A 25,123-nucleotide genomic window follows, 5' to 3' on the forward strand; every position below is an offset into this window, starting at 1 on the left:
GAATGAGTTGGTGTGTCCAAACTTTTGACGGGTACTATATATATATATATATATATTAGTGCATTCGGAAAGTATTCAGACCCCTTGACTTTTCCCACATTTTGTTACGTTACAGCCTTTATTCTAAAATTGATTAAATATTTTTTTCTCATCAATATACACACAATACCCCATAATGGCAAAGTGAAAACAGGTTTTTAGAAATTTTTGCAAATGTATTAAAAATAAAAAACCTTATTTACATTAGTATTCAGACCCATTGCTACGAGACTCGAAATTGAGCTCAGGTGCATCCTGTTTCCATTGATCATTCTTGAGATGTTTCTACAACTTGATTGGAGTCCACCTAAGGTAAATTCAAATGATCGAACATGATTTGGAAAGGCACACACCTGTCTATATAAGGTCCCACAGTTAACAGTGCATGTCAGAGCAAAAACCAAGCCATAAGGTTGAAGGAATTGTCCGTAGAGCTCCGAGACAGGATTGTGTCAAGGCACAGATCTGGGGAAAGGTACCAACATATTTCTGCAGCATTGAAGGTCCCCAAGAACACAGTGGCCTCCATCATTATTAAATGGAAGAACTTTGGAAGTACCAAGATACTTTTCCTAGCGTTGGCCGCCTGGCCAAACTGAGCAATCGGGGGAGAAGGGCCTTGGTCAGGAAGGTGACCAAGAACCCAATGGTCACTCTGGCAGAGCTCCAGAGTTCCTCTATGGAGATGGAAGAACCTTCCAGAAGGACAACAATCTCTGCAGCACTCCACCAAGCAGGCCTTTATGGTAGAGTGGCCAGACGGAAGCCACTCCTCAGTAAAATACATGATAGCCCACTTGGAGTTTGCCAAAAGGCACCTAAAGGACTCTGACCATGACAAACAAGATTCTCTGGTCTGATGAAACCAACATTGAACTCTTTGGTCTGAATGCCAAGCGTCACGCCTGGAGGAAACCTGGCACCATCCCTACTGTGAAGCATTGTGGTGGAAGCATCATGCTGTGGGGATGTTTTTCAGCGGCAGGGACTGGGAGACTAGTCAGGCTGGAGGGAAAGATGAACGGAGCAAAGTACAGAGAGATCCTTGATGAAAACCTGCTCCAGAGCACTCAGAACCTCAGACTGGGGCGAAGGTTCACTTTCCAACAGGACAATGACCCTAAGCACACAGCCAAGACAACGCAGGAGTGGCTTCGGGACAATTCTCTGAATGTCCCTGAGTGGCCCACCAGAGCCTGGACTTGAACCCGATCGAACATCTCTGGAGAGACCTGAAAATAGCTGTGCAGCAATGCTCCCTGTCCAACCTAACAGAGATTGAGAGGATCTGCAGAAAAGAATGGGAGAAACTCCAAATACAGGTGTGCCAACCTTGTAGCACCATACCCAAGAAGTCCTTCAACAAAGTACTGAGCAAAGGGTCTGAAACTTATGTAAATGTGATATTGCAGTTGTTGGTTTTTTATATAAATTTGCTAACATTTCTAAAAACCTATTTTTGCTTTGTCATTATGGGGTATTGTGTGTAGATTGATGAGGGGGAAAAAACAATTGAATCCATTTTAAAATAAGGCTGTAACATAACAAAATGTGGAAAAAAGTCAAGGGGTCTGAATACTTTCTGAATGAACTGTATGGATACATTTTACATTTTAGTAATTTAGCAGATGCTCTTATCCAGAGCGACTTACAGTTAGTGAGTGCATTATTTATTTTTTCATACTGGTCCCCCGTGGGAAACGAACCCACAACCCTGGTGTTGCAAACGCCATGCTCTACCAACTGAGCTACACGGGACAACTACTACTGTGGATGGGTGGGCATATAATTTGAATGTCTAGCAACCCAAAGGTTGTGAGTTTGAATATCATCACAGACAACTTAGCATTTTAGCAACTTTTCAACTACTTACTACTTTTTAGCTACTTTACAACTACTTAGCATGTTAGCTAATCCTTCCCCTAACCCTAACTCCTAACGTAACTCTAACCTAGCTAACATTAGCCAGCTAGCTAAGGTTAGCCACCTACAGTTGAAGTCGGAAGTTTACATACACCTTAGCCAAATACATTTAAACTCAGTTTTTCACAACTCCTGACATTTAATCCTAGTAAAAATTCCCTGTTTTAGGTCAGTTAGGATCACCACTTTATTTTAAGAATGTGAAATGTCAGAATAATAGTAGAGAGATTGATTTATTTAAGCTTTTATTTATTTCATCACATTCCTAGTGGGTCAGAAGTTTACATACACTTAATTAGTATTTAGTAGCATTGCCTTTAAATTGTTTAACTTGGGTCAAACGTTTCAGGTAGCCTTCCACAAGCTTCCCACAATAAGTTGGGTGAATTCTGGCCCATTCCTCCTGACAGAGCTGGTGTAACTGAGTCAGGTTTGTAGGCATCCTTGCTCGCACACACTTTTTCAGTTCGGCCCACAAATGTTCTATAGGATTGAGGTCAGGGCTTTGTGATGGCCACTCCAATACCTTGACTTTGTTGTCCTTAAGCCATTTTGCCACAACTTTGGAAGTATGCTTAGGGTCATTGTCCATTTGGAAGACCCATTTGCAACAAAGTTTTAACTTCCTAACTGATGTCTTGAGATGTTGCTTCAATATATCCACATAATTTTCCTTCCTCATGATGCCATCTATTTTGTGAAGTGCACCAGTCCCTCCTGCAGCAAAGCACCCCCACAGCATGATGCTGCCACCCCCATGCTTCACGGCTGGGATGGTGTTCTTTGGCTAGCAAGCCCCCCCTTTTTCCTCCTGACATAACGATGGTCATTATGGCCAAACAGTTCTATTTTTGTTTCATCAGACCAGAGGACATTTCTCCAAAAAGTATGATCTTTGTCCCTATGTGCAGTTGCAAACCGTAGTCTGGCTTTTCTATGGCGGTTTTGGAGCAATGGCTTCTTCCTTGCTGAGCGGCCTTTCAGGTTATGTCGATATAGGACTCGTGTTAGTGTGGATATAGATACTTTGTACTTGTTTCCTCCAGCATCTTCACAAGGTCCTTTGCTGTTGTTCTGGGATTGATTTGCACTTTTCGCACCAAAATACGTTAATCTCTAGTAGACAGAACGCATCTCTTTCCTGAGCGGTATGACGGCTGCGTGGTCCCATGGTGTTTATACTTGCGTATTATTGTTTGTACAGATGAACGTGGTACCTTCATGCGTTTTGAAATTGCTCCCAAGGATGAACCAGACTCGTGGAGGTCTACAATTTTTCTTCTGAGGTCTTGGCTGATTTCTTTAGATTTTCCCATGATGTCAAGCAAAAGAGGCACTGAGTTTGAAGGTAGGCCTTGAAATACATCCACAGGTACACCTCCAATTGACTCAAATGATATCAATTAGCCTATCAGAAGCTTCTAAAGCCATACAATAATTTTCTGGAATTTTCCAAGCTGTTTAAAGGCACAGTCAACTTAGTGTATGTAAACTTCTGACCCACTGGAATTGTGATACAGTGAATTATAAGTGAAATAATCTGTCTGTAAACAATTGTTGGAAAAATGACTTGTATCATGCACAAAGTAGATGTCCTAACTGACTTGCCAAAACTATAGTTTGTTAACAAGAAATGTGTGGATTGGTTGAAAGACGAGTTTTAATGACTCCAACCTAAGCGTATGTAAACTTCCGACTTCAACTGTATCTAGAATTCATAACATATCATACATTTTGCAAATTCGTAACATACTGTATGTTTATTAACATATCATACTAAATGCAGTGTTTCGGATTTATGTACAGAATAATGCGAAATTCTCTGAGATATCAGCCAGCCCATCTAGCAGCTAACGGAGGTTACTGATGTAACCTTGGTTCTATGAACCAAGCGCAAATTCTCTCTCGGACCCCATTTTCAAATTAGGTGACCGCAACCCCTAGTTTGGGAAATGCTTTAAACAGAATGGTAAGGGCTCTAAACAAAGACCTGGGGACATGTTTTCCCACGCTGCACATCCAGATCCAGTGTCAATGAAACCAGTAGCCTGCTGACTCTTATAATAAGCTAGGAGATTGGTATATATACCAGCACATATATATGGTATATTTACATTTACATTTTAGTCATTTAGCAGATGCTCTAAATAATTTTTTCTTGATGTAGCTAGCACTAAATCATTACTTTTTCCATTACTGCCTTATCAGTGCATGACTTGAGTAGGAGCTCATCGGGGCCGTGTACCAGCACCTCAAATGTTCTAGGCCTATTGCTTGAGCTCCTGTTCCTTTTATAGAATATTCCTCAAAAGTATTGTGGAGTTCCTGCACCTAAATATAAACAGTACCGGCACCCAAAATTAGTACCGGAACCTATTTCAGTCCAAGTCAAGCACTGTGCCTTATTTAATAATATTTTGCATTTTCCAACTTACTGTATCTGTGTGGGCTTCCTATGAAAGATATTAAGCTAGCATAGCTAGATATAGGTAGGAGGAAACATTATCAAGCTAGCTAACGTTAGCTAGTTGAGCTAGTTGCATTGACTGTATTGAAATGAGCTAGCTAGGTAGCTAGCGAGCTATATCCAAATTACTTTAATAAGAGCATTATTTCCCTCCTATTCAATAGCTAACAGTTTGAGTGATTTGGAAGGGTTGGAGAAGGAATTGCAGAGACTGATGGGCTACTTGAGAGACTGTGGGCTGAATATGTTATGTAACTATTTTATCTCATTAAAGACAATCTGGTGTCTGGGAAATCTGTTTAATGGCCATTGCTATTCTTGATATACCCATTGATTCCTGAAGAATATAATTTATAAATAAATGCCTCATGAGCTTAGCACAACAGTCTTACCCTGTCATAACCCAAATATATGGTTTCCATTGTTTACAAACAATAATGCAAATGAACAATGTACAGCTTCCAAATGTGGATGTCAGACTGTCAATCCTTGCATTTTGCGTTAGAGCACTGTCATTACATTTCATCACCAGCCCCATCCCTTAGACTTGTTTTACAACTATTACTATGTAGTTTCTATAGTAGCAATGGAATTCGCTCCAGTACATGGCCTATCCCATTACTGAATTAGCAGCCAACCTTTCCAAACAGATATCACTACAGTGATGATATTATAGTGGCGATAATACTTTTTTAAATGTTTGCTTCATATGACTTACTTGACTTTTGATTAAGTGTTTAGAGAAAGAAGGACCAAAGGAGAAAAATCCCTCAATCTCCTGTCACAACTGTCCATTGGAAAAAGAGGGACAGCAAAGGCGAACTAGTCTGTATTTTTGTTGTTCATTGTATAAATAGTGATTGTTGAAAGACATATTGTGATTGTAAATGTATTTCAGCACTCACACCTGCCAGAGCCAGAAGCCATGACGGTGAAGATGACACCAAGATTTCAGCATGCATGTATTTGTATCTCTTTTGTATCTCTTTTGACACCCTTATCACACCCCATGACAGACTTTGGTTGCGTTCCAGGCTGACAACATTTCAGGGACTTTGCATTACATCAACCAATGGACTTGCGTGCCACATCATCGACTGCAGTCAGGCATCAGACTACTAAATCATATGATGTGGTTAGCTGATATGTTAAATACCTATCCAGATGTTGTTGGATCCATAAGGTCATTTTAGAGGGAGTCCAGTAAGTTCTATTAATTATATTATACTGAACCATTTGTGTTTTAGACTCTCTGCACGTTTTAAAACAGTTTTTCCGCTCCTTTTTCCATTCAATTTCTTGCATATTCATCTTCAAATCTTTACCCCATTTCTCTCTTAAGGGAAGGTGTAGTCTCCTTGTCTTTTTGTTTAAGAATGTATACACCCTAGATGGTTTTTTGAATGGACATCCTTTATGAAACTTTCCAATTTGTTAAAATCATGTTTAAATGTAATAGTTCTATCTACTGACTTAACTGCCTGTACAATCTGAATTATTCTAAAATGGTTGGTAAAGCTGGTCTTATTCTTTAGTTCATTCAGTTCCATAATTGTACAATCTTTATACAAATCAAACATGGTCCAAACTCCCATCTGTAGCAAATCTCTCCACAATACCGGTCTGTGATTTATGTGGATAGCTCCAGATGGTTGCTTGAAAGGAGGTACATAAGGAGACTGCACGTTTTATTTCCAACAATTTTAAGAACATTCCAAGAAGCAGATATTGTGGGATGGTCTTTCAGATATTCAGGTAGTATTCCGTATGCTATCAATCTAAGTAGCATGGGGGTGGGACATTTCTTCTTCAATTGCTAAGCAAGAACCGAAGCAAGAGGTGGGTTCTAGAGCCGCCCCTTTTGTGACGAAAAAACGACATCGCAACACTGAACTACGCTCCGTCTGCCCTGTTTTCGTGTTCTGTGTAGACACCTAGAGATTAATTAAATTTTTCTATTATTACGTGGGGGACTTTTATTTTGAACATTACCAAAATTCAGAGACCCGGAAGTACTTTTTTTTGTGTTGCTATTGGACACTGATTAAGCGGGTCCTCTTACTAAACAGTGCAAAGCACCTTCATTGTGTGGATTTCATCGACTTTTGGACCGCTGCATCGTAGCCTACAGTCTGTTGCTGTTATTCATTTATGAACCGGTTAAGTAACTGTACTTTGACAATCTCAACACTATATATTGTGTTCAGTCTTGCCGCCGTTATGAAGGTCAATCATACATAGGCCTACAGTTCACCGCTGTGGGTTTCGAATTGCTGTAACTGAGCAGTGCCGCACGGACTTTGTACTTTCCTGCCCGAGTAAACTTGTCTGCTCGCACCTTGATCAGGTAGGTACCGAAAGTGGTAGGCTAAACGAAGCGGTAGCCTATGTCAGCATGTCTATGACAGAATTGTTGACACTGAATAACTCTGAGTAAGTAAATTGGATACGAAGTTTGAAGCGAATGTGACTATTAGCCTATTTGTTCTGTCGCACATTAAAGCCAGGACAAATGGAATGTCAATCCCACTATCTTTACCAATGTTCGGTTGTTTCTGTCATGTCTTTTTCTACAGGTCTTCGTCCACCATGGTTGGGACTTTCCCGCTTCTAGAAGTGCAGCCCACGCGGGGGCTCGTGGATGAGAAGATCCAGGTTGTTGTGAGGAACTTACCTCCGGCGCTCTCGGTGACACTACATTCCCTTCATTGCTCCGAGGATAAGGACTTTTGGGAGGCGTTCGGCCATTACATTAGCGACGGCCAAGGCACGGTGACGGGTAAGGTTTGTGACCGCTGACCGGGTTTATAGACGGGGTTCTTGAATGTAGCCTTGGCCTAACTTCTGTATGAAATCCCATAAGAACTCTGTGGAATTCAATTACACTTGTCCCGGTTGTCGCCATTAAGATCAGTGTCCCTGCGCTCTGAAACCTGAGATGCAGGCCAATGTTTTTGCCTGCTAGTTTGCCTTCTATTGCTATCAAGTTACAACAATATCGCTGTACAACACAGACAACTCATTCTTCAGTGGGGTTTATCAGCTGTTGGCATCCAACGTTATAACACAGACAACCTTGAGTAAATGAAACCAAAATAGATGTTGTTGAAACAAACATGGTTGTTGTAAAGGTCATGCAGTGGACATGTAGTTGCAAGCAGTGTTGCCAACTCCTCAGTAAGGAAAGTAGCTATTGGCTGTCCTAAAAATTTGCATAATTGGCCATGTGCATGTAATTGTGATGGATGCTGTAGGAAAGAGGAATAACGTCGTGGGAGAGACAAAAAAGTGAGTAAAAAAACACCCTACATTTGCATCCCGCCCTGAATGTAAGCCAGGGCGGGATCAGCCAGCTGCGGCTTCCCGTATGCGCGATTCATTTGCAGTCTGGACGTGGAGGGGTGAACATCTCCTGCTCTGACTGCAGCTGGGAGGGACTGCTACGTGAGGACTGGGCTGCCTGTGAGTGCTTTGGGACGTGGGTGGGGCCCACGGCAACACCCGTTGCTCGTTGAGAAGAGTAAGAACGATACGTGCTTTCACGTCAGAGTCTCCAATAACACCAGAAAAAGTTGCTAGATTTGTCAATGTCGCTTTTTTGAAAATGTCTCGCTAGAGGAGTCTGAAAACTCGCTAAATATAGCGACAAATTCGCTAAGTTGGCAACACTGGTCGCAAGAAGGTCAATTTTTATACCCATAATGCAACACACTTTGAAAGGCGTGACCAACGTTGGTCAACATCTTGACAAACTTGATCCACTCGAACATGCCCAAGCATATTAATGCCAAGTTCAAAACAACTGGGAAATTGGAAGTCTCCGACTTTCGACTTCAGTATGTTTAAGACAACTGGGACGAGCTCCGATTAGGACAAATTGTTTTAAACGGTAATCTAACTCAGAATTCCAAGTCGGGAACTCTGGCCTCTTTCTAGAGCTCCGACTTTCCTACCTGAAAATCACTGACATCATGATTTGACCGCATTTTTTTCCAGAGGTCCCGGTTGTTTTGAAAGCACCATTCAGTGCGTTCAAGACAACTGAGAACTCTGAAAAAACGAGCTCTGACTAGGAAAAATATTTTTGAATGGTCATCCAACTGCGAAGTCCAAGTCAGGAACTCAGGCCTCTTTCTCTTTCTACTATTTTTGTTGTTTTTGCAGTTGCTAAGGATGCCAGTCTTGGAGGAACATATGAAGGCACGGAGCCCATGGGTCTACTATGGAGCATGCAGCCTGTTCCAGGGAGTCGGACAGGCCTCAGGTAACACACCTATGGAATTAAATATTGGCGGTCAATTTTACATAGGAAAAACACATAATTTAGGGTGACCAGGACCGGCTGGTCAAGTCAAATAAACTCTCTCTCTTTCTCAGGATAAGAAAGATGGATGTCCTCACTCCTAGTGTGGTACACATCTCTGTGTACAGTGGGCACATGACTGAGGGCTTCAGCAAGCAGTCTCCCCTAGCGACCGTTGTCACAGAACGATGGTACATGGCACCGGGTGTGTGCAGAATTGACATCAGGGAACATGGGGTTCGAGGGACCCTCTTTTTACCCCCAGGTCCTGGACCCTTCCCTGGGGTGTTGGATATGTGGGGAGGAGGTGGGGGGCTGGTGGAGTACCGCGCCAGCCTCCTTGCGTCACATGGTTTTGTTTCCATGGCGCTAGAGTACCTTTCCCATGACAAGAACAGAACCTCAGACATCGACTTAAAAACCTACTTTGAGGTGATTCTCATACTGTGTGTGCCCGTGCAACCTGCGTACGTGTGTGTGTGTGTGCCTACACGCTTGTGCATATCTTAATGTTCAGAAATGGCCCTGAGAGGGCAGACTCCTCTCCTGTGACCATTTATCCAGACTCACTGTTATATTACATCACATTGCATCCATATACCTCACATTGCATCCGCTACATTGCGTCCTACATTGTATTCTTATCACTTGAACTTGAGCTCTATCTCTGTTGTGTAGAAAGCATTCAGGATTGTGCAGGAGCACCCCCTGGTGATGAAGGACAGAGTTGCTCTATTTGGTCTCTCCTTCGGAGTGTCAGTCACCCTCACCTTGGCAGCCTACTCCAAAGTCATCAGCGTGAGTCTCCCTCACACTCTCCTCTTCTTCCTCCAGATTGGAGCTTTGTCTGTATAGTGTGAATTCAGATTCAGAAAGCTTTATTGTCCCAACACTGACCATGTGTATAAGCTTATGAGTTTGTTTAGTGTGTAAACAATAAATGCTGTGTGTATTCCAGCCCAGATGCTGTGTGTGTATCAGCGGGAGTCACGTCCACCCGGTCAACAAGTCAATCCACAAAGTGTTTACGAAGATAAACGAGTGAGTGACAACCACCATGTGTGAATGAAAAATAAACCCAGATCTGTTCAAAGTGAAGCTGTAAAGTACTGTGATTATGAAGCTTGTGACATGCATTCCAAATGAAGAAATATAATAAAATATAATTATTTTATTGCCAGGGACGGATATAAGACCCAATTTGATGAAGAGGGCCGTGTGGTCTGGAGAGACATCATTCTGCCTATCCCAACCGACCCTGGAGAGAAAGTGGATGTAAGTCAACACACACACAAACACACACAGTGGGTTTGTTTACTCATTGCTGAGTCTTCTGACAGATTGGGAGGATAAAGTGTCCATTGCTGTTGGTCGTCGGGGAGGATGATCAGAACTGGGCGACAGTGGAATCTGCAGAGGACGTGAGTACAAACACGATTAAAATCTTCTTATGAAATCAATAATTGTCATTGATGCTGAATGTGACCTCTGACCTGCAGATGGCCCAGATGATGCGTGCAGCGGGTAATGAGAACCTACTGACCATTCTAAAATACCCTGATGCTGGACACCTCATTGAGCCGCCCTACACACCCCACTTCAGAGCCAGCAACTTCATAGTGCCTCAAACACGACAGAAAGGTACTGTACACACACACACAGCTCACACCTATAGTATACACATCTGAACTAAGATATATGTATAACCAATTCTTTACTCGCAAAGTAACTAATGATTGTGTGTGTGTGTTGCAGTGATCATGTTGTGGGGAGGGTACCCAAAGCCGCACGCCGTTGCTCAAGAAGACTCCTGGGAAAAGAGCCTTGGCTTTCTACGGCAACACCTGTACCCCAGCCATGACTCTGGCCCTAAGGCCAAGCTGTGATGTCACACCCGAGTAGCCTCCAGGACCGAGTATGATTGACTAAGCTATAACTTTATGTACTATTTTATATGTTAATGTATTTAATTTGTGACAAGACTGAATGCTTGAATGAGAAAGTCGTCCGACCAGTGGACACAGCTGTAGAATATAAATTGATGGCTGATGGTGAGTGTCCACAGTAGTGGGTCAGAGTCTCTCATTCACTGTACTGTAGGAGTTTCAAGCTGCCAATAGTATTAACACCTGTGCCTATAACCTAACTGCCATAGTACACAGATGACTGATTCTATTTTTTGATTAATGAGGAAATAATAGGAAATGTATTGTCTATGATGTTTATAATAAATCAGGAAGAATATGAACAATATCTGTTGTTATTGAGAGCATTAGAGCTACTTGGTATGTCTCTTGTAGTTCTTCAATATACCACACGAGGGTGATGTATGCACATAGCACGTGTAGTGGTGGGCAATGGATGAGTCCTGGGGCTGTTTTTCAAATGTCTCAGAGTAGGAGTGTTAATCTAGTATAAGGATCCCCCTATCCATTTAATCTTATTCATAATGATCTGAAATCCAGAACTGATCCTAGATCAGCACTCCTGGTCTGAGATGTTTCATACAGTGGGGAGAACAAGTATTTGATACACTGCCGATTTTGCAGGTTTCCCTACTTACAAAGCATGTAGAGGTCTGTAATTTTTATCATAGGTACACTTCAACTGTGAGAGACGGAATCTAAAACAAAAATCCAGAAAATCACATTGTATGATTTTTAAGTAATTAATTTGCATTTTATTGCATGACATAAGTATTTGATCACCTACCAACCAGTAAGAATTCCGTCTCTCACAGATCTGTTAGTTTTTCTTTAAGAAGCCCTCCTGTTCTCCACTCATTACCTGTATTAACTGCACCTGTTTGAACTCGTTACCTGTATAAAAGACACCTGTCCACACGCTCCAACCTCTCCACAATGGCCAAGACCAGAGAGCTGTGTAAGGACATCGGGGATAAAATTGTAGACCTGCACAAGGCTGGGATGGGCTACAGGACAATAGGCAAGCAGCTTGGTGAGAAGGCAACAACTGTTGGCGCAATTATTAGAAAATGGAAGAAGTTCAAGATGACGGTCAATCACCCTCGGTCTGGGGCTCCATGCAAGATCTCACCTCGTGGGGCATCAATGATCATGAGGAAGGTGAGGGATCAGCCCAGAACTACACGGCAGGACCTGGTTAATAACCTGAAGAGAGCTGGGACCACAGTCTCAAAGAAAACCATTAGTAACACATTACGCCGTCATGGATTAAAATCCTGCAGCGCACGCAAGGTCCCCCTGCTCAAGCCAGCGCATGTCCAGGCCCGTCTGAAGTTTGCCAATGACCATCTGGATGATCCAGAGGAGGAATGGGAGAAGGTCATGTGGTCTGATGAGACAAAAATATAGCTTTTTGGTCTAAACTCCACTCGCTGTGTTTGGAGGAAGAAGAAGGATGAGTACAACCCCAAGAACACCATCCCAACCGTGAAGTATGGAGGTGGAAACATAATTCTTTGGGGATGCTTTTCTGCAAAGGCGACAGGACGACTGCACCGTATTGAGGGGAGGATGGATGGGGCCATGTATCGCGAGATCTTGGCCAACAACCTCCTTCCCTCAGTAAGAGCATTGAAGATGGGTCGTGGCTGGGTCTTCCAGCATGACAACGACCCGAAACACACAGCCAGGGCAACTAAGGAGTGGCTCCATAAGAAGCATCTCAAGGTCCTGGAGTGGCCTAGCCAGTCTCCAGACCTGAACTCAATAGAAAATCTTTGGAGGAAGCTGAAAGTCCGTATTGCCCAGCGACAGCCCCGAAACCTGAAGGATCTGGAGAAGGTCTGTATGGAGGAGTGGGCCAAAATCCCTGCTGCAGTGTGTGCAAACCTGGTCAAGACCTACAGGAAACGTATGATCTCTGTAATTGCAAACAAAGGTTTCTGTACCAATTATTATGTTCTGCTTTTCTGATGTATCAAATACTAATGTCATGCAATAAAATGCAAATGAATTACTTAAAAATCATACAATGTGATTTTCTGGATTTTTGTTTTAGATTCCGTCTCTCACAGTTGAAGCTGTGTAGTGGGCAAAAACTAAAACGTGCACCCAGATGGGGCCCCACCACCGAGTTTGGGAGATCCTGGTCTAAATTGTAAAATAAACCCCATTGAACTTGATGAATAGGGTGATCATAAAACTAATAAACACATCTTGATATTACCATTCAAAATCCAAACACAATCCAGGCAAATTACTTCAGCACTGAGAAAGGAATCATCTTTAACTTTCAGTGTTCAGGGAGATGCTGTGTCTATTTACTGAGGGGTAACTATGGGCATCTGTCTCTGCCGTTTGTCATAACTGTGTCCAACTCAACCACAGGCATGTCCAGAGTTTAGCCCAATAAGGGATTGAATCTGCCAGAATAGGATTTTTCACCCATCTCTCCATCTGTGCCCACCTGCTAAATAAACACTCCACTACAAGCACAGAAAATGACAGATGATGTGAAGTTCTATGTTTGACATTGTAAAGTACCCAACTCTGGTAATGTACCCAACTCTCCTTCTGAGGTCAGTCAGAAGAACAGGGAAGTTGACAGTGTAAAACATGGCAGGTTGTGTATGTGCAGCTGTGCATTCCAGAGCTACACATGTCTGTCTGACCTACAGACCGACTGACATGTTCTTATGATCTCAGTAGCCTAAGCATACTGACCACAACTTTGATTTGACAACACACCTAGAGCAGTCTATTGACTTTTAGCACTAGATTAAAAGTAAAGTAATTTACTTATATGATTTAATCAAAGAAAGGCCTTACTTATATGATTTAATGAAAGAAAGGCTGAATCTGGTGCGCCAAGGGGGCGCGCTTATCTTCGTTAGCACGCTGCGCTGCATACCCAGCCAGGAGGGTTGGGACACGCTAGCAAGTGGGATGCATAGCTGGGGGTTCGCCACGACCTCCTAGAACAGAGTTAGAGACCACTCTTTCACACACACAGACACACTCACGCACACAACTGCTTCAGGACTTGCTGACAACAACCCGAGGGATAATTATCAATGTTTCACACTCGAAAATGTTGATATTACACATCGCATCACTTTTGAGTAAGTATTGTTTTTACATGGAACTGTTTCGTTTTATAGTGAATTTCCTACTGCGCATGTAGCTTTTCTCAATGCCTTTTGAGGAGTAGCATAAAGCCAAGTATTGACTTAAGAGGAAAAGAAAAACCTAAAGAGATCCAATAGAGGATTTTATTTTCGGTTGCCAACAAAGTTTCATTCCAGTGTTACTTTTCACTCTCACTTATCCAGGACCATGGGGACATTTAATGAGGAACATATGTAAGCCATTATTTAAAATGTGTTCAACAGCTTATACATGTCAGATGCTTCAGTCCACTATGCTTGTCTAAATATGTTTTGGGCACATTATTTTCAACTAGCTATCATTTACAGAAGCTGTTTTGTACAGTCAATAACTGTTTCCCACAGTCGATGTTATTCCCAAACATAACAGCCTGTTTTCATAAACAGTCCCCCCACAGGGATCGATTGGAAAGCGAGTCCATGTGATTTCAATTAAATTAACCAGAGATAAGCCTATCTTGTGACCGTTATGTTTTTATACACTCCCGGGTGGCGCAGTGGTCTAAGGCACTGCATCTCAGTGCTTGAGGCGTCACTACAGACTCCCTGGTTCGATTCCAGGCTGTATCACAACCGGCCATGATTGAGAGTCCCATAGGGCGGCGCACAATTGGCCCAGAGTCGTCCGGGTTTGGCCTGGGTAGGCGTCATTATAAATAAGAATTTGTTCTTAACTGACTTGCCTAGTTAAATAAAGGTTAAAAAAAAACAATACAAATACCCAGTGATGAATTAGACTAAAGGGAGACTGTGATAGCAATGGAGAGACACGCCTCATAAGTCGAAAATGTTTGTACAGATTTTTAACTGTGGGATAACGATTAGTTCTATTGCATAATACTTGCATGGGGAGTTATATTCCAGACATGTTTTGCGCGCCCGTGTGCCATGATACCCTAAACTCACCGCTGTTTCTGTCCCGCAGCCCTTGGGTGGCGCTCCTTTGCACAGCTGCCGGAGTTTGGGGATGTGTGCACTGAGGGGAGCTGCTACCCCGCCACCGGGGACCTTCTGATCGGCCGCGCGCACCAGCTCACCGCCTCTTCCACTTGCGGCATTGAGAAGCCTGAGCGCTTTTGCATCGTTGGTCACCTGGAGGTAAGACACCTCACACCTGGGGCACAGATAGGTGCACTACACCTAGACAGGGCCGGCTGTGGGCATAAGCGAGATAAGCGGTCACTTAGGGCTCCCAGCCGCTAGGGGCCCCGACATAAGCAGTGTCTTATTTATGAACGCAGTCGGGGTCTCAATAGCTTTGTAAGGGTTGTAGAGTTGTATGGTTGTTTAAGGTTCCAAAAATATGTCATTTTCTTAACCCATCTAGTGACCATCTGACCACTTTTTTATTAACCGAGTCACTGGTATTCATCCCCTTTGCCGTTTTTCCTATTTTGTTGCATTACAACCTGTAATTTAAATGGATTTTTATTTGGATTTCATGTAATGGACATACACAAAATAGTCCAAATTGGTGAAGTAAAATGGAAAAAAATGGGGAAATAAATACAGGAAAAGTGGTGAGTACATATGTATTCACCCCCTTTGCTATGAAGCCCCTAAATAAGATCTGGTGCAACCAATTACCTTCAGAAGTCACATAATTAGTTAAATAGAGTCCACCTGTGTGCAATCTAAGTGTGACATGATCTGTCACATGTATATAAACACCTGTTCTGAAAGGCCCCAGAGTCTGCAACACCACTAAGCAAGGGGCACCACCAAGCAAGCGGCACCATGAAGACCAAGGAGCTCTTCAAACAGGTCAGGGGACAAAGTTGTGGAGAAGTACAGATCAGTGATGGGTTATAAAAAAAAATCAGAAACTTTGAACATCCCACGGAGCACCATTAAATCCATTATTAAAAAATGGAAAGAATATGGCACCACAACAAACCTGCCAAGAGAGGGCCGCCCACCAAAACTCACGGACCAGGCAAGGAGGGAATTAATCAGAGAGGCAACAAAGATAACCATGAAGGAGCTGCAAGAGATTGGAGTATCTGTCCATAGGACCACTTTAAGCTGTACACTCCACAGAGCTGGGCTTTACAGAAGAGTGGCCAGAAAAAAGCCATTGCTTAAAGAAAAAAATAAGCAAACACGTTTGGTGTTTGCCAAAAGGCATGTGGGAGACTCCCCAAACATATGGAAGAAGGTACTCTGGACAGATGAGACTAAAATTGAGCTTTTTGGCCATCAAGGAAAACACTATGTCTGGCACAAACCCAACACCTCTCATCACCCCGAGAACACCATCCCCAAATCAAATCAAATCAAATGTTATTGGCCACATGCGCCGAATACAATAGGTGCAGACATTACAGTGAAATGCTTACTTACAGCCCTTAACCAACAGTGCATTTATTTTTAATAAAAAAGTAAAATAAAACAACAACAAAAAAGTGTTGAGAAAAAAAGAGCAGAAGTAAAATAAAATAACAGTAGGGAGGCTATATATACAGGGGGTTACCGGTGCAGAGTCAATGTGCGGGGGCACCGGCTAGTTGAGGTAGTTGAAGTAATATGTACATGTGGGTAGAGTTAAATGACTATGCATAAATAATTAACAGAGTAGCAGCAGCGTAAAAAGATGGGGTGGGGGTGGGTGGGGGGGGGCAGTGCAAATAGTCCGGGTAGCCATGTTTAGCTGTTCAGGAGTCTTATGGCTTGGGGGTAGAAGCTGTTGAGAAGTCTTTTGGACCTAGACTTGGCACTCCGGTACCGCTTGCCGTGCGGTAGCAGAGAGAACAGTCTATGACTAGGGTGGCTGGAGTCTTTGACAATATTGAGGGCCTTCCTCTGACACCGCCTGGTATAGAGGTCCTGGATGGCAGGAAGCTTGGCCCCAGTGATGTACTGGGCCGTACGCACTACCCTCTGTAGTGCCTTGCGGTCGGAGGCCGAGCAGTTGCCATACCAGGCGGTGATGCAACCAGTCAGGATGCGCTCGATGGTGCAGCTGTAGAATTTTTTGAGGATCTGAGGACCCATGCCAGATCTTTTCAGTCTCCTGAGGGGGAATAGGTTTTGTCGTGCCCTCTTCACGACTGTCTTGGTGTGTTTGGACCATGATAGTTCGTTGGTGATGTGGACACCAAGGAACTTGAAGCTCTCAACCTGTTCCACTACAGCACCGTCGATGAGAATGGGGGCGTGCTCAGTCCTCTTTTTTTTCCTGTAGTCCACAATCATCTCCTTTGTCTTGGTCACGTTGAGGGAGAGGTTGTTATCCTGGCACCACAAGGCCAGGTCTCTGACCTCCTCCCTATAGGCTGTCTCATCGTTGTCGGTGATCAGGCCTACCACTGTTGTGTTGTCGGCAAACTTAATGATGGTGTTGGAGTCGTGCCTGGCCATGCAGTCATGGGTGAACAGGGAGTACAGGAGGGGACTGAGCACGCACCCCTGAGGGGCCACCGTGTTGAGGATCAGTGTGGCAGATGTGTTGTTACCTACCCTTACCACCTGGGGGCGGCCCGTCAGGAAGTCCAGGATCCAGTTGCAGAGGTGTTTAGTCCCAGGATCCTTAGCTTAGTGATGAGCTTTGAGGGCACAATGGTGTTGAATGCTGAGCTGTAGTCAATGAATAGCATTCTCACGTAGGTGTTCCTCTTGTCCAGGTGGGAAAGGGCAGTGTGGAATGCAATAGAGATTGCATCATCTGTGGATCTGTTGGGGCGGTATGCAAATTGGAGTGGGTCTAGGGTTTCTGGGATAATGGTGTTGATGTCAGCCATGACTAGCCTTTCAAAGCACTTCATGGCTACAGATGTCAGTGCTACGGGTCGGTAGTCATTTAGGCAGGTTATCTTAGTTTCCTTGGGCACGGGGTGGTCTGCTTGAAACATGTTGGTATTACAGACTCAGTCAGGGACATGTTGAAAATGTCAGTGAAGACACTTGCCAGCTGGTCAGCACAAGCTCGGAGTACACATCCTGGTAATCCATCTGGCCCTGCAGCCTTGTGAATGTTGACCTGCTTAAAAGTCTTACTCACATTGGCTACGGAGAGCGTGATCATATAGTCATCCGGAACAGCTGGTGCTCTCATGCATGCTTCAGTGTTGCTTGCCTCGAAGCGAGCATAGAAGTGGTTTAGCTCGTCTGGAAGTCTTGTGTCACTGGGCAGCTTGTGGCTGTGCTTCCCTTTGTAGTCTGTAATAGTTTTCAAGCCCTGCCACATCCGACGAGCGTCAGAGCCGGTGTAGTACGATTCAATCTTAGTCCTGTATTGACTCTTTGCCTGTTTGATGGTTCGTCAGAGGGCATAGCGGGATTTCTTATAAGCGTCCGGGTTAGAGTCCCGCTCCTTGAAAGCGGCAGCTCTACCCTTTAGCTCAGTGCGGATGTTGCCTGTAATCCATGGCTTCTGGTTGGGGTAGGTACGTACGGTCACTGTGGGGATGATATCATCGATGCACTTATTGATGAAGCCAGTGACTGATGTGGTGTACTCCTCAATGCTATCTGAAGAATCCCGGAACATGTTCCAGTCTGTGCTAGCAAAACAGTCCTGTAGCTTAGCATCTGCGTCATCTGACCACTTTTATATTAACCGAGTCACTGGTGCTTCCTGCTTTAGTTTTTGCTTATAAGCAGGAATCAGGAGGATAGAGTTATGGTCAGATTTGCCAAATGGAGAGCGAGGAAGAGCTTTGTATGCGTCTCTGTGTATGGAGTAAAGGTGGTCTAGAGTTTTTTTTCCTCTGGTTGCACATTTAACATGCTGGTAGAAATGAGGTAGAACGGATTTAAGTTTCCCTGCATTAAAGTCCCTGGCCACTAGGAGCGCTGCCTCTGGATGAGCGTTTTCCTGTTCACTTATGGTCTTATACAGCTCATTCAGTGCAATCTTAATGCCAGCATTGGTTTGTGGTGGAGACTTCCTTAGTATTTGATTTTGTGCACCAGCTGTTGTTTACAAATATACACAGACCGCCACCCCTTGTCTTACCGGAGTCAGTCGTTCTATCCTGCCGATGTAGCGTATAGCCCGCTAGCTGTATGTTGTCCATGTCGTCGTTCAGCCACGACTCGGTGAAACATAAGATATTACAGTTTTTAATGTCCCGTTGGTAGGATAACCGTAATCTTAGGTCATCCAATTTATTCTCAAATGATTGAACATTGGCTAATAGGATTGATGGAAGAGGCAGTTTACTCGCTCGCTGTCGGATCCTTACAAGGCACCACGACCTACGTCCACGATATCTCCGTCTCTTTCTCATGCGAATGACGGGGATTTGGGCCTTGTCGGGTGTCTGTAGGATATCCTTCGCGTCCAACTTGTTGAATAAAAAGTATTTGTCCAATACGAGGTGAGTAATCACTGTCCTGATATCCAGAAGCTCTTTTTGGTTATAAGAGACGATGGCAGAAACATTATGTACAGAATAAATTACAAATAACGCGGAAAAACACACATAATAGTACAATTGGTTAGAAGGCTGTAAAACGGCAGCCATCTTCTCCGGCGCCATTTCTATGAATTGACAGTGAAGCATGGTGGTGGCAGCATCATGCTGTGGGGATGTTTTTCAACGGCAGGGACTGGGAAACTGGTCAGAATTGAAGGAATGATGGATGGCGCTAAATGCAGGGAAATTCTTGAGGGAAACCTGTTTCAGTCTTCCAGAGATTTGAGACTGGGACGGAGGTTTACCTTCCAGCAGGACAATGACCCTAAGCATACTGCTAAAGCAACACTTGAGTGGTTTAAGGGGAAACATTTAAATGTATTGGAATGGCCTGGTCAAAGCCCAGACCTCAATCCAATTGAGAATCTGTGGTATGACTTAAAGATTGCTGTACACCAGTGGAACCCATCCAACTTGAAGGAGCTGGAGTAGTTTTGCATTGAAGAATGGGCAAAAATCACAGTGGGCCAAGCTTATAGAGACATACCCCAAGAGACTTGCAGCTGTAATTGCTGCAAAAGGTGGCTCTACAAAGTATTGACTTTGGGGGAGTGAATAGTTATGCACACTCAAGTTTTCTGTTTTTTTGTCTTATTTCTTGTTTGTTAAAAAAAATATATATATATTTTGCATCTTCAAAGTGGTAGGCATGTTGTGCAAATCAAATGATACAAACCCCCAAAAAATCCATTTTAATTCCAAGTTGTAAGGCAACAAAATAGGAAAAATGCCAAGGGGGTGAATATTTTCGCAAGCCACTGTAACTACAGTGTTATTTATCCATCCTCAGTTTTCTCCTATTACAGCCATTAAACTCTGTAACTGTTTTAAAGTCACCATTGACCCCATGGTGAAATCCTTGAGCGGTCTCCATCCTCTCTGGCAACTGAGTTAGGAAGGACGTCTGTATCTTTGTAGTGACTGAGTGTATTGATACACCATCCAAAGTGTAATTAGTAACTTCACCATGCTCAAAGGGATATTCAGTGTTCGCTTTTTTATATTTTTACCCATCTACCAGTAGGTGCTCTTTTTTGCGGGGCATTGGAAAACCTCCCTGGTCTTTGTGGTTGAATCTGTATTTGAATTTCACTGCTCGACTGAGGGACCTTACAGATAATGAGGTAGTCATTCAAAAATCATGTTAAACACTATTATTGCAAACAGAGTCCATGCAACTTATTATGTGACTTGTTAAGCAAATGTTTACTCCTGAACTTATTTAGACTTGCCATAACAAAGGGGTTGATTACTTATTGATTTCAGACATTTCAGCTTTTAATTTTTCATTCATTTGTAAAAATGTATAAAAACATAATGTGAAAAGAGTCAAGGGGTGTGAATACTTTCTGAAGGTATATAAGTTGTTTGTCATAAAATATGGTGTCTCTAGCTCTATCGATCTTTGAGTAATAAAAAAAAAGAAAACAGTTTTACTTTCATCCCGGTTCTCCCCAAATCATGGGTGATTTTACCGACCACGCATGAAGGACCGTGCCCAATTGATTATGTTAGTCACTCTCACAGATATCATATTAACATGGCAAAATGTGTAGAATTTCTAGAAATTAGCTTTAAAACTGCTAAAATGTCTCCAATCCATGGCAAAATGGGTAAAATTGCATGAAATTTGTTATAGGATGTCACATTATTCTCTCTGCCCCCATGGCAAAATGTGTAGAATTGCAGAAAACTTGAGTTTAAAACTGCAACAATTTCTCTACGCCCCATGGCAAAATGTGTACTGCAGGAAATTAACTTTATTAAAACTTCAATTTTTTCTCCACGCCGTCAAGAGGGGGGGCCATTAAAATGTTTTGCCCAATTCTTGCTTAGGGGCCCCAAAAGGCCTTGCACCTAGAAGTAACACATGGGGCACAGATGGGTATTATACCCACCCTGGAGGCAAGCCCCAGGGGGTTCAGATAGATAATGGGACACGATATGACCATTAGATTTGCAGCTAATAGAGCTGGGCCACATATGATCGAAACACTCACTGGTCCACTGTAGTTCAGTTGGTAGAGCATGGCGCTTGCAACGCAAGGATGATGGGTTCGATTCCCTGGATAGGACCACCCATACGTAAAACGTGTGCACGCATGACTGTAAGTCACTTTGGATAAAAGCATCTGCTTAATGGTTTTTATTATTATTATTATTATTATTATTATTATTATTATTATTATTATATTACACCTGACCAGCAGGTATATGATATAACACTTCATTGTGTTGCAAAAAATAGTGTTGTAATGTAATGGTGTAGTACAGTACAGTGTAATGTTTGAGCAATTTGAGTGTATGAGAGAGACTATGGTATTGTGCTGTGTGGGAGTCTTGGCATTTCCCTCCACAATAAGTACTGTGTGCCACACAATCACCACCCTGTGTGCTTATCATGGGGTGGTGAGGAAGGGAGAGGGTGATCGGGGGTATTCCGTTATTCCAGAATCCCCTCGGGGGTGAACGGCTACAGAATGTGTCCATGTGAAGGGGGTGGTTATCTACCATTGGGCTGTGGGATGATTAACGAAACATTGGAACATTCTAGTCATCATAATGAGGAGGAGAACGGGGGATGAGGACAAGAGCCCCCCTGAGGGTCTAGTGCAAAGAATTCTGGGAGCAGACTTTGCCTACAGGGGAGGGGGAGTTGGACCACTTAGCGGTTACAACTGGTCACATTTCAACACAGTTAAAACTTGTGTGTGCAGATAGATTGGACAGCAACCGCTTGGATGAAATTAGAAGGTTGTGAAAGTCACACTGTGAGGTTGTGAAATCTTCACTCACACACTTGTTGGGAAGATACAGTGCAGAGAGTAGGGTGTGTGTGTGTGTGTGTGTGTGTGTGTGTAAGACTGAATTCAGAATCTGTGTGTGTACGCCAAACATCTGGAGAGCAGACAAACCTTCTGCTGCTAAGAGGGGCAGTGAACCTAAAGGGTAGAATAAACTATGATTTACACTACAGGATATACACACTCAGGCACAGACAGACACACACACACACACACACACACACACACACAGACGGTGATGACATACTGAGTGGTAGCGTATGGACTCTTGCGCTATAATCAGAGGTGAATGATCATGTTCTTCACAGTACTGAGACATTCTCTCTCTCTCCTCCCTCTCTCTCTGTAGGAGGAGAAGAAGTGTTTTGTGTGTGACTCCAGGGAGATGTATGATGAGAGGATGAACCACACCACCAGCCACAGCATCGAAAACTTGGTCACCACCTTCGCCCCCAACCGCCTCAAGACCTGGTGGCAGTCTGAGAATGGTGAGAATGTGTGAGTGGGTGTCTGTTTTTGGTTTTAGTAGTAAAACAAGGAACATTCAGACAAGTGGGGACATTTCGCCGGAAAAACACAAGGAAAAAGGCTATTTTAGGCTTAGGGGTTAGGTTTAGGGTTAGGGTTACAATTAGGGTTAGGGTATGGACATCACATGTTGAACACGGAACGAGGGCGGAACGAGGGAGAGCTCGGTTTGTTGTTTTGAAAGTTTTGAAAGTCTCTGAAAAAGTGTTCTATTGAAAAAGTTTGGTTACTAGCTACCTTTTGAATTTGGATCCCGCGACGCTGGTAGCCTCAGTTGCTGGGACCACTATATCTGTCCAGGGATCCAGCCAACCAAAAGTTTGAAGAGCTGCTTGGCATAGCAAGATTTCCTTGACAGCTTGAACACAGCCTGCGATGCGGTTAGCCCTTGTGGCTAGGACTGAGGATTGTCCCGGGCCTGAGGCTGTCTAAATCCCTGGTGTTTGTTGCTGTTTAAATCTGCCCTGCGACCGGCCCTGTCTGAAACTGCATGGAGTACCAGCGTTTGCCTACATTACTATCATGGCATCCAAAGCCAAAGGTGGGAGTAATGGAGAGGACAGTGTTTCTCTATCACAGGTGAATGATCTTTTAAATGAACAAAAATGATTTTACAAGCAGTTGTTACAACAACAGGAAAATAGCTTCAAGAGCTTTTTCCAGATACTGATGGACTCAACTAACGAAAGAATGGATGATCTGACCAGAGAGGTCCAGAACTGTAAGAACAATTTGCAGTTCTCCCAGGGAGAGGTGTATGTCCTGAAAGAGACTTGCAGCAAGATGACAACAAACTGTAAGTCCTCTCGAGATGAATCATTATTAACAATGACTGGGAAAACAGACTATTTATGGGGACAATCCAGGAGGAATACCATTGTTGTGGATGGCATACCAGAGTCTTCACAAGAGAACTGGATCGAGTCTGAGGAGAAAGTATGAAAAATTATCACTGAAAAGCTACAGATTTATCATACGGAGATTGAGGTGGAGTACGCCCACAGGTCTGGAAAACATGTAACTTTAAACGTTTGTAATCAGCCCAGGTGACAGACCCAGGCTGATAGTGGTCAAGTTCCTGAGGTTTAAGGACAAGATGGCTGTTCTGCAGAGAGCCAAGAACTTGAGAGGAACCAACATATTCCTCAAAGAGGACTTCTCTGAACCTGTGCGCCAGAGGCGGAAATAACTTATCCCAGCTATGAAAGCTGCCATACAGCATGGGAACATTGCTTACATCAACTACAACAGGCTCATTGTCCTCCCTCCCTCCCAAAAGCTTGGGAGGAATGAGAGAGCCAAGCTTCAGAGCCAGTAGCTTCAGCCCAACATCACACACACACATACAGTATCAGTCAAAAGTTTGGACACACCTACTCATTCCAGGTTTTTATTTGTACTATTTTCTACATTGTAGAATAATAGTGAAGACATCAAAACTATGAAATAACACATATGGAATCATGTAGTAACCAAAAAAGTGTTAAACAAATCTAAATATTTTATATTTGAGATTCTTCAAATAGCCACCCTTTGCCTTGATGACAGCTTTGCACGCTCTTGGCATTCTCTCAACCAGCTTCACCTGGAATGCTTTTCCAACAGTCTTAAAGGAGTTCCCACATATGCTGAGCACTTGTTGGCTGCTTTTCCTTCACTCTGCCGTCTGACTCATCCTGAACCATCTCAATTGGGTTGAGGTTGGGGGATTGTGGAGGCCAGGTCATCTGATGCAGCACTCCATCACTCTCCTTCTTGGTAAAATAGCCCTTACACAGCCTGGAGATGTGTTGGGTCATTGTCCTGTTGAAAAACAAATGATAGTCCCACTAAGCCCAAACCATATGGGATGGCGTTGTCACGCCCTGGCTCTGGGGACTCTTGTATGTTGAGCCAGGGTGTTAGTTTCTTTGTGTAGTGTCTATGTTTCATTTTCTATGTTCACGATCTAGTTTAAGTGTTTCTATGTTGGCCGGGGTGGTTCCCAATTAGAGACAGCTGTGTCTTGTTGTCTCTGATTGGGAACCATACTTAGGCAGCCTGTTGTGCACTTGTCTTTTGTGGGATCTTGTTCCGTGTTGGTTTGTGTTGTTAACCGAGGACTTCACGTTTCGTTTGGTTGTTTTGTATTTTGTATCGTGTTGCCAGTACACTATTAAAAAGATGTACGCATATCACGCTGCGCCTTGGTCCAATCATTATGACAAACGTGACAGGCGTATCGCTGCAGAATGCTGTGGTAGCCATGCTGGTTAAGTGTGCCTTGAATTCTAAATAAATCACAGAAACTGTTGAGCGTGAAAAACCCAGCAAGGCTTTAAAATCCTTCTTTAACCTGTCTCCTACCCTTCATCTACACTGATTGAAGTGGATTTAACAAGTGACATCAATAAGGGATCATAGCCTTCACCTGGATTCACATAGTCAGTCTATGTCATGGAAAGAGCTCGCAATGTTCCTAATGTTTTGTACACTCAGTGTATGTAGCCTTAGAAATAAGATTCATGCAATCAATAACTTGCTAACATCGGATAACATTCATATACT

The 25,123-nt window shown here is 43.4% G+C and overlaps 2 protein-coding genes across 4 annotated transcripts in view; both read left to right on the forward strand.

Moving 5' to 3' along the window:
• Positions 1–6,437: 6,437 nt before the first annotated feature.
• Positions 6,438–10,985, forward strand: LOC311129898 (acyl-coenzyme A thioesterase 5-like; the record flags this gene model as incomplete). 3 transcript variants are annotated; one of them, XM_084162429.1, is made up of 10 exons in its annotated part: positions 6,438–6,776; positions 7,006–7,208; positions 8,594–8,693; positions 8,807–9,164; positions 9,411–9,530; positions 9,691–9,773; positions 9,914–10,007; positions 10,073–10,153; positions 10,232–10,373; positions 10,488–10,985. In XM_084162429.1, 9 exons carry the CDS (start codon positions 7,019–7,021, stop codon positions 10,616–10,618), a joined length of 1,299 nt encoding a protein of 432 aa, XP_084018555.1. In that variant the 3' UTR covers positions 10,619–10,985. The 3 variants fall into 3 exon arrangements, with proteins under 3 accessions (XP_084018555.1, XP_084018556.1, XP_084018554.1); XM_084162430.1 differs by having other exon boundaries at positions 6,668–6,862; XM_084162428.1 differs by lacking the exon at positions 6,438–6,776 and having other exon boundaries at positions 6,947–7,208.
• Positions 10,986–13,685: 2,700 nt separating this feature from the next.
• The window catches only part of LOC311130028 (laminin subunit beta-1-like), a 45,678-nt gene continuing 34,240 nt past the window's right edge, over positions 13,686–25,123 (forward strand). Inside the window, exons 1-3 of the mRNA XM_084162638.1 lie at positions 13,686–13,779; positions 14,750–14,922; positions 22,398–22,536. Of these exons, the coding sequence (XP_084018764.1) occupies positions 13,749–13,779; positions 14,750–14,922; positions 22,398–22,536 (343 nt within the window). The 5' untranslated portion in view covers positions 13,686–13,748. The remainder of the gene's footprint in view (positions 13,780–14,749; positions 14,923–22,397; positions 22,537–25,123) is intronic.

The sequence above is a fragment of the Coregonus lavaretus genome, assembly GCF_964263955.1.
Source record: "Coregonus lavaretus genome assembly, chromosome: 5".
NCBI lineage: Eukaryota > Metazoa > Chordata > Actinopteri > Salmoniformes > Salmonidae > Coregonus > Coregonus lavaretus.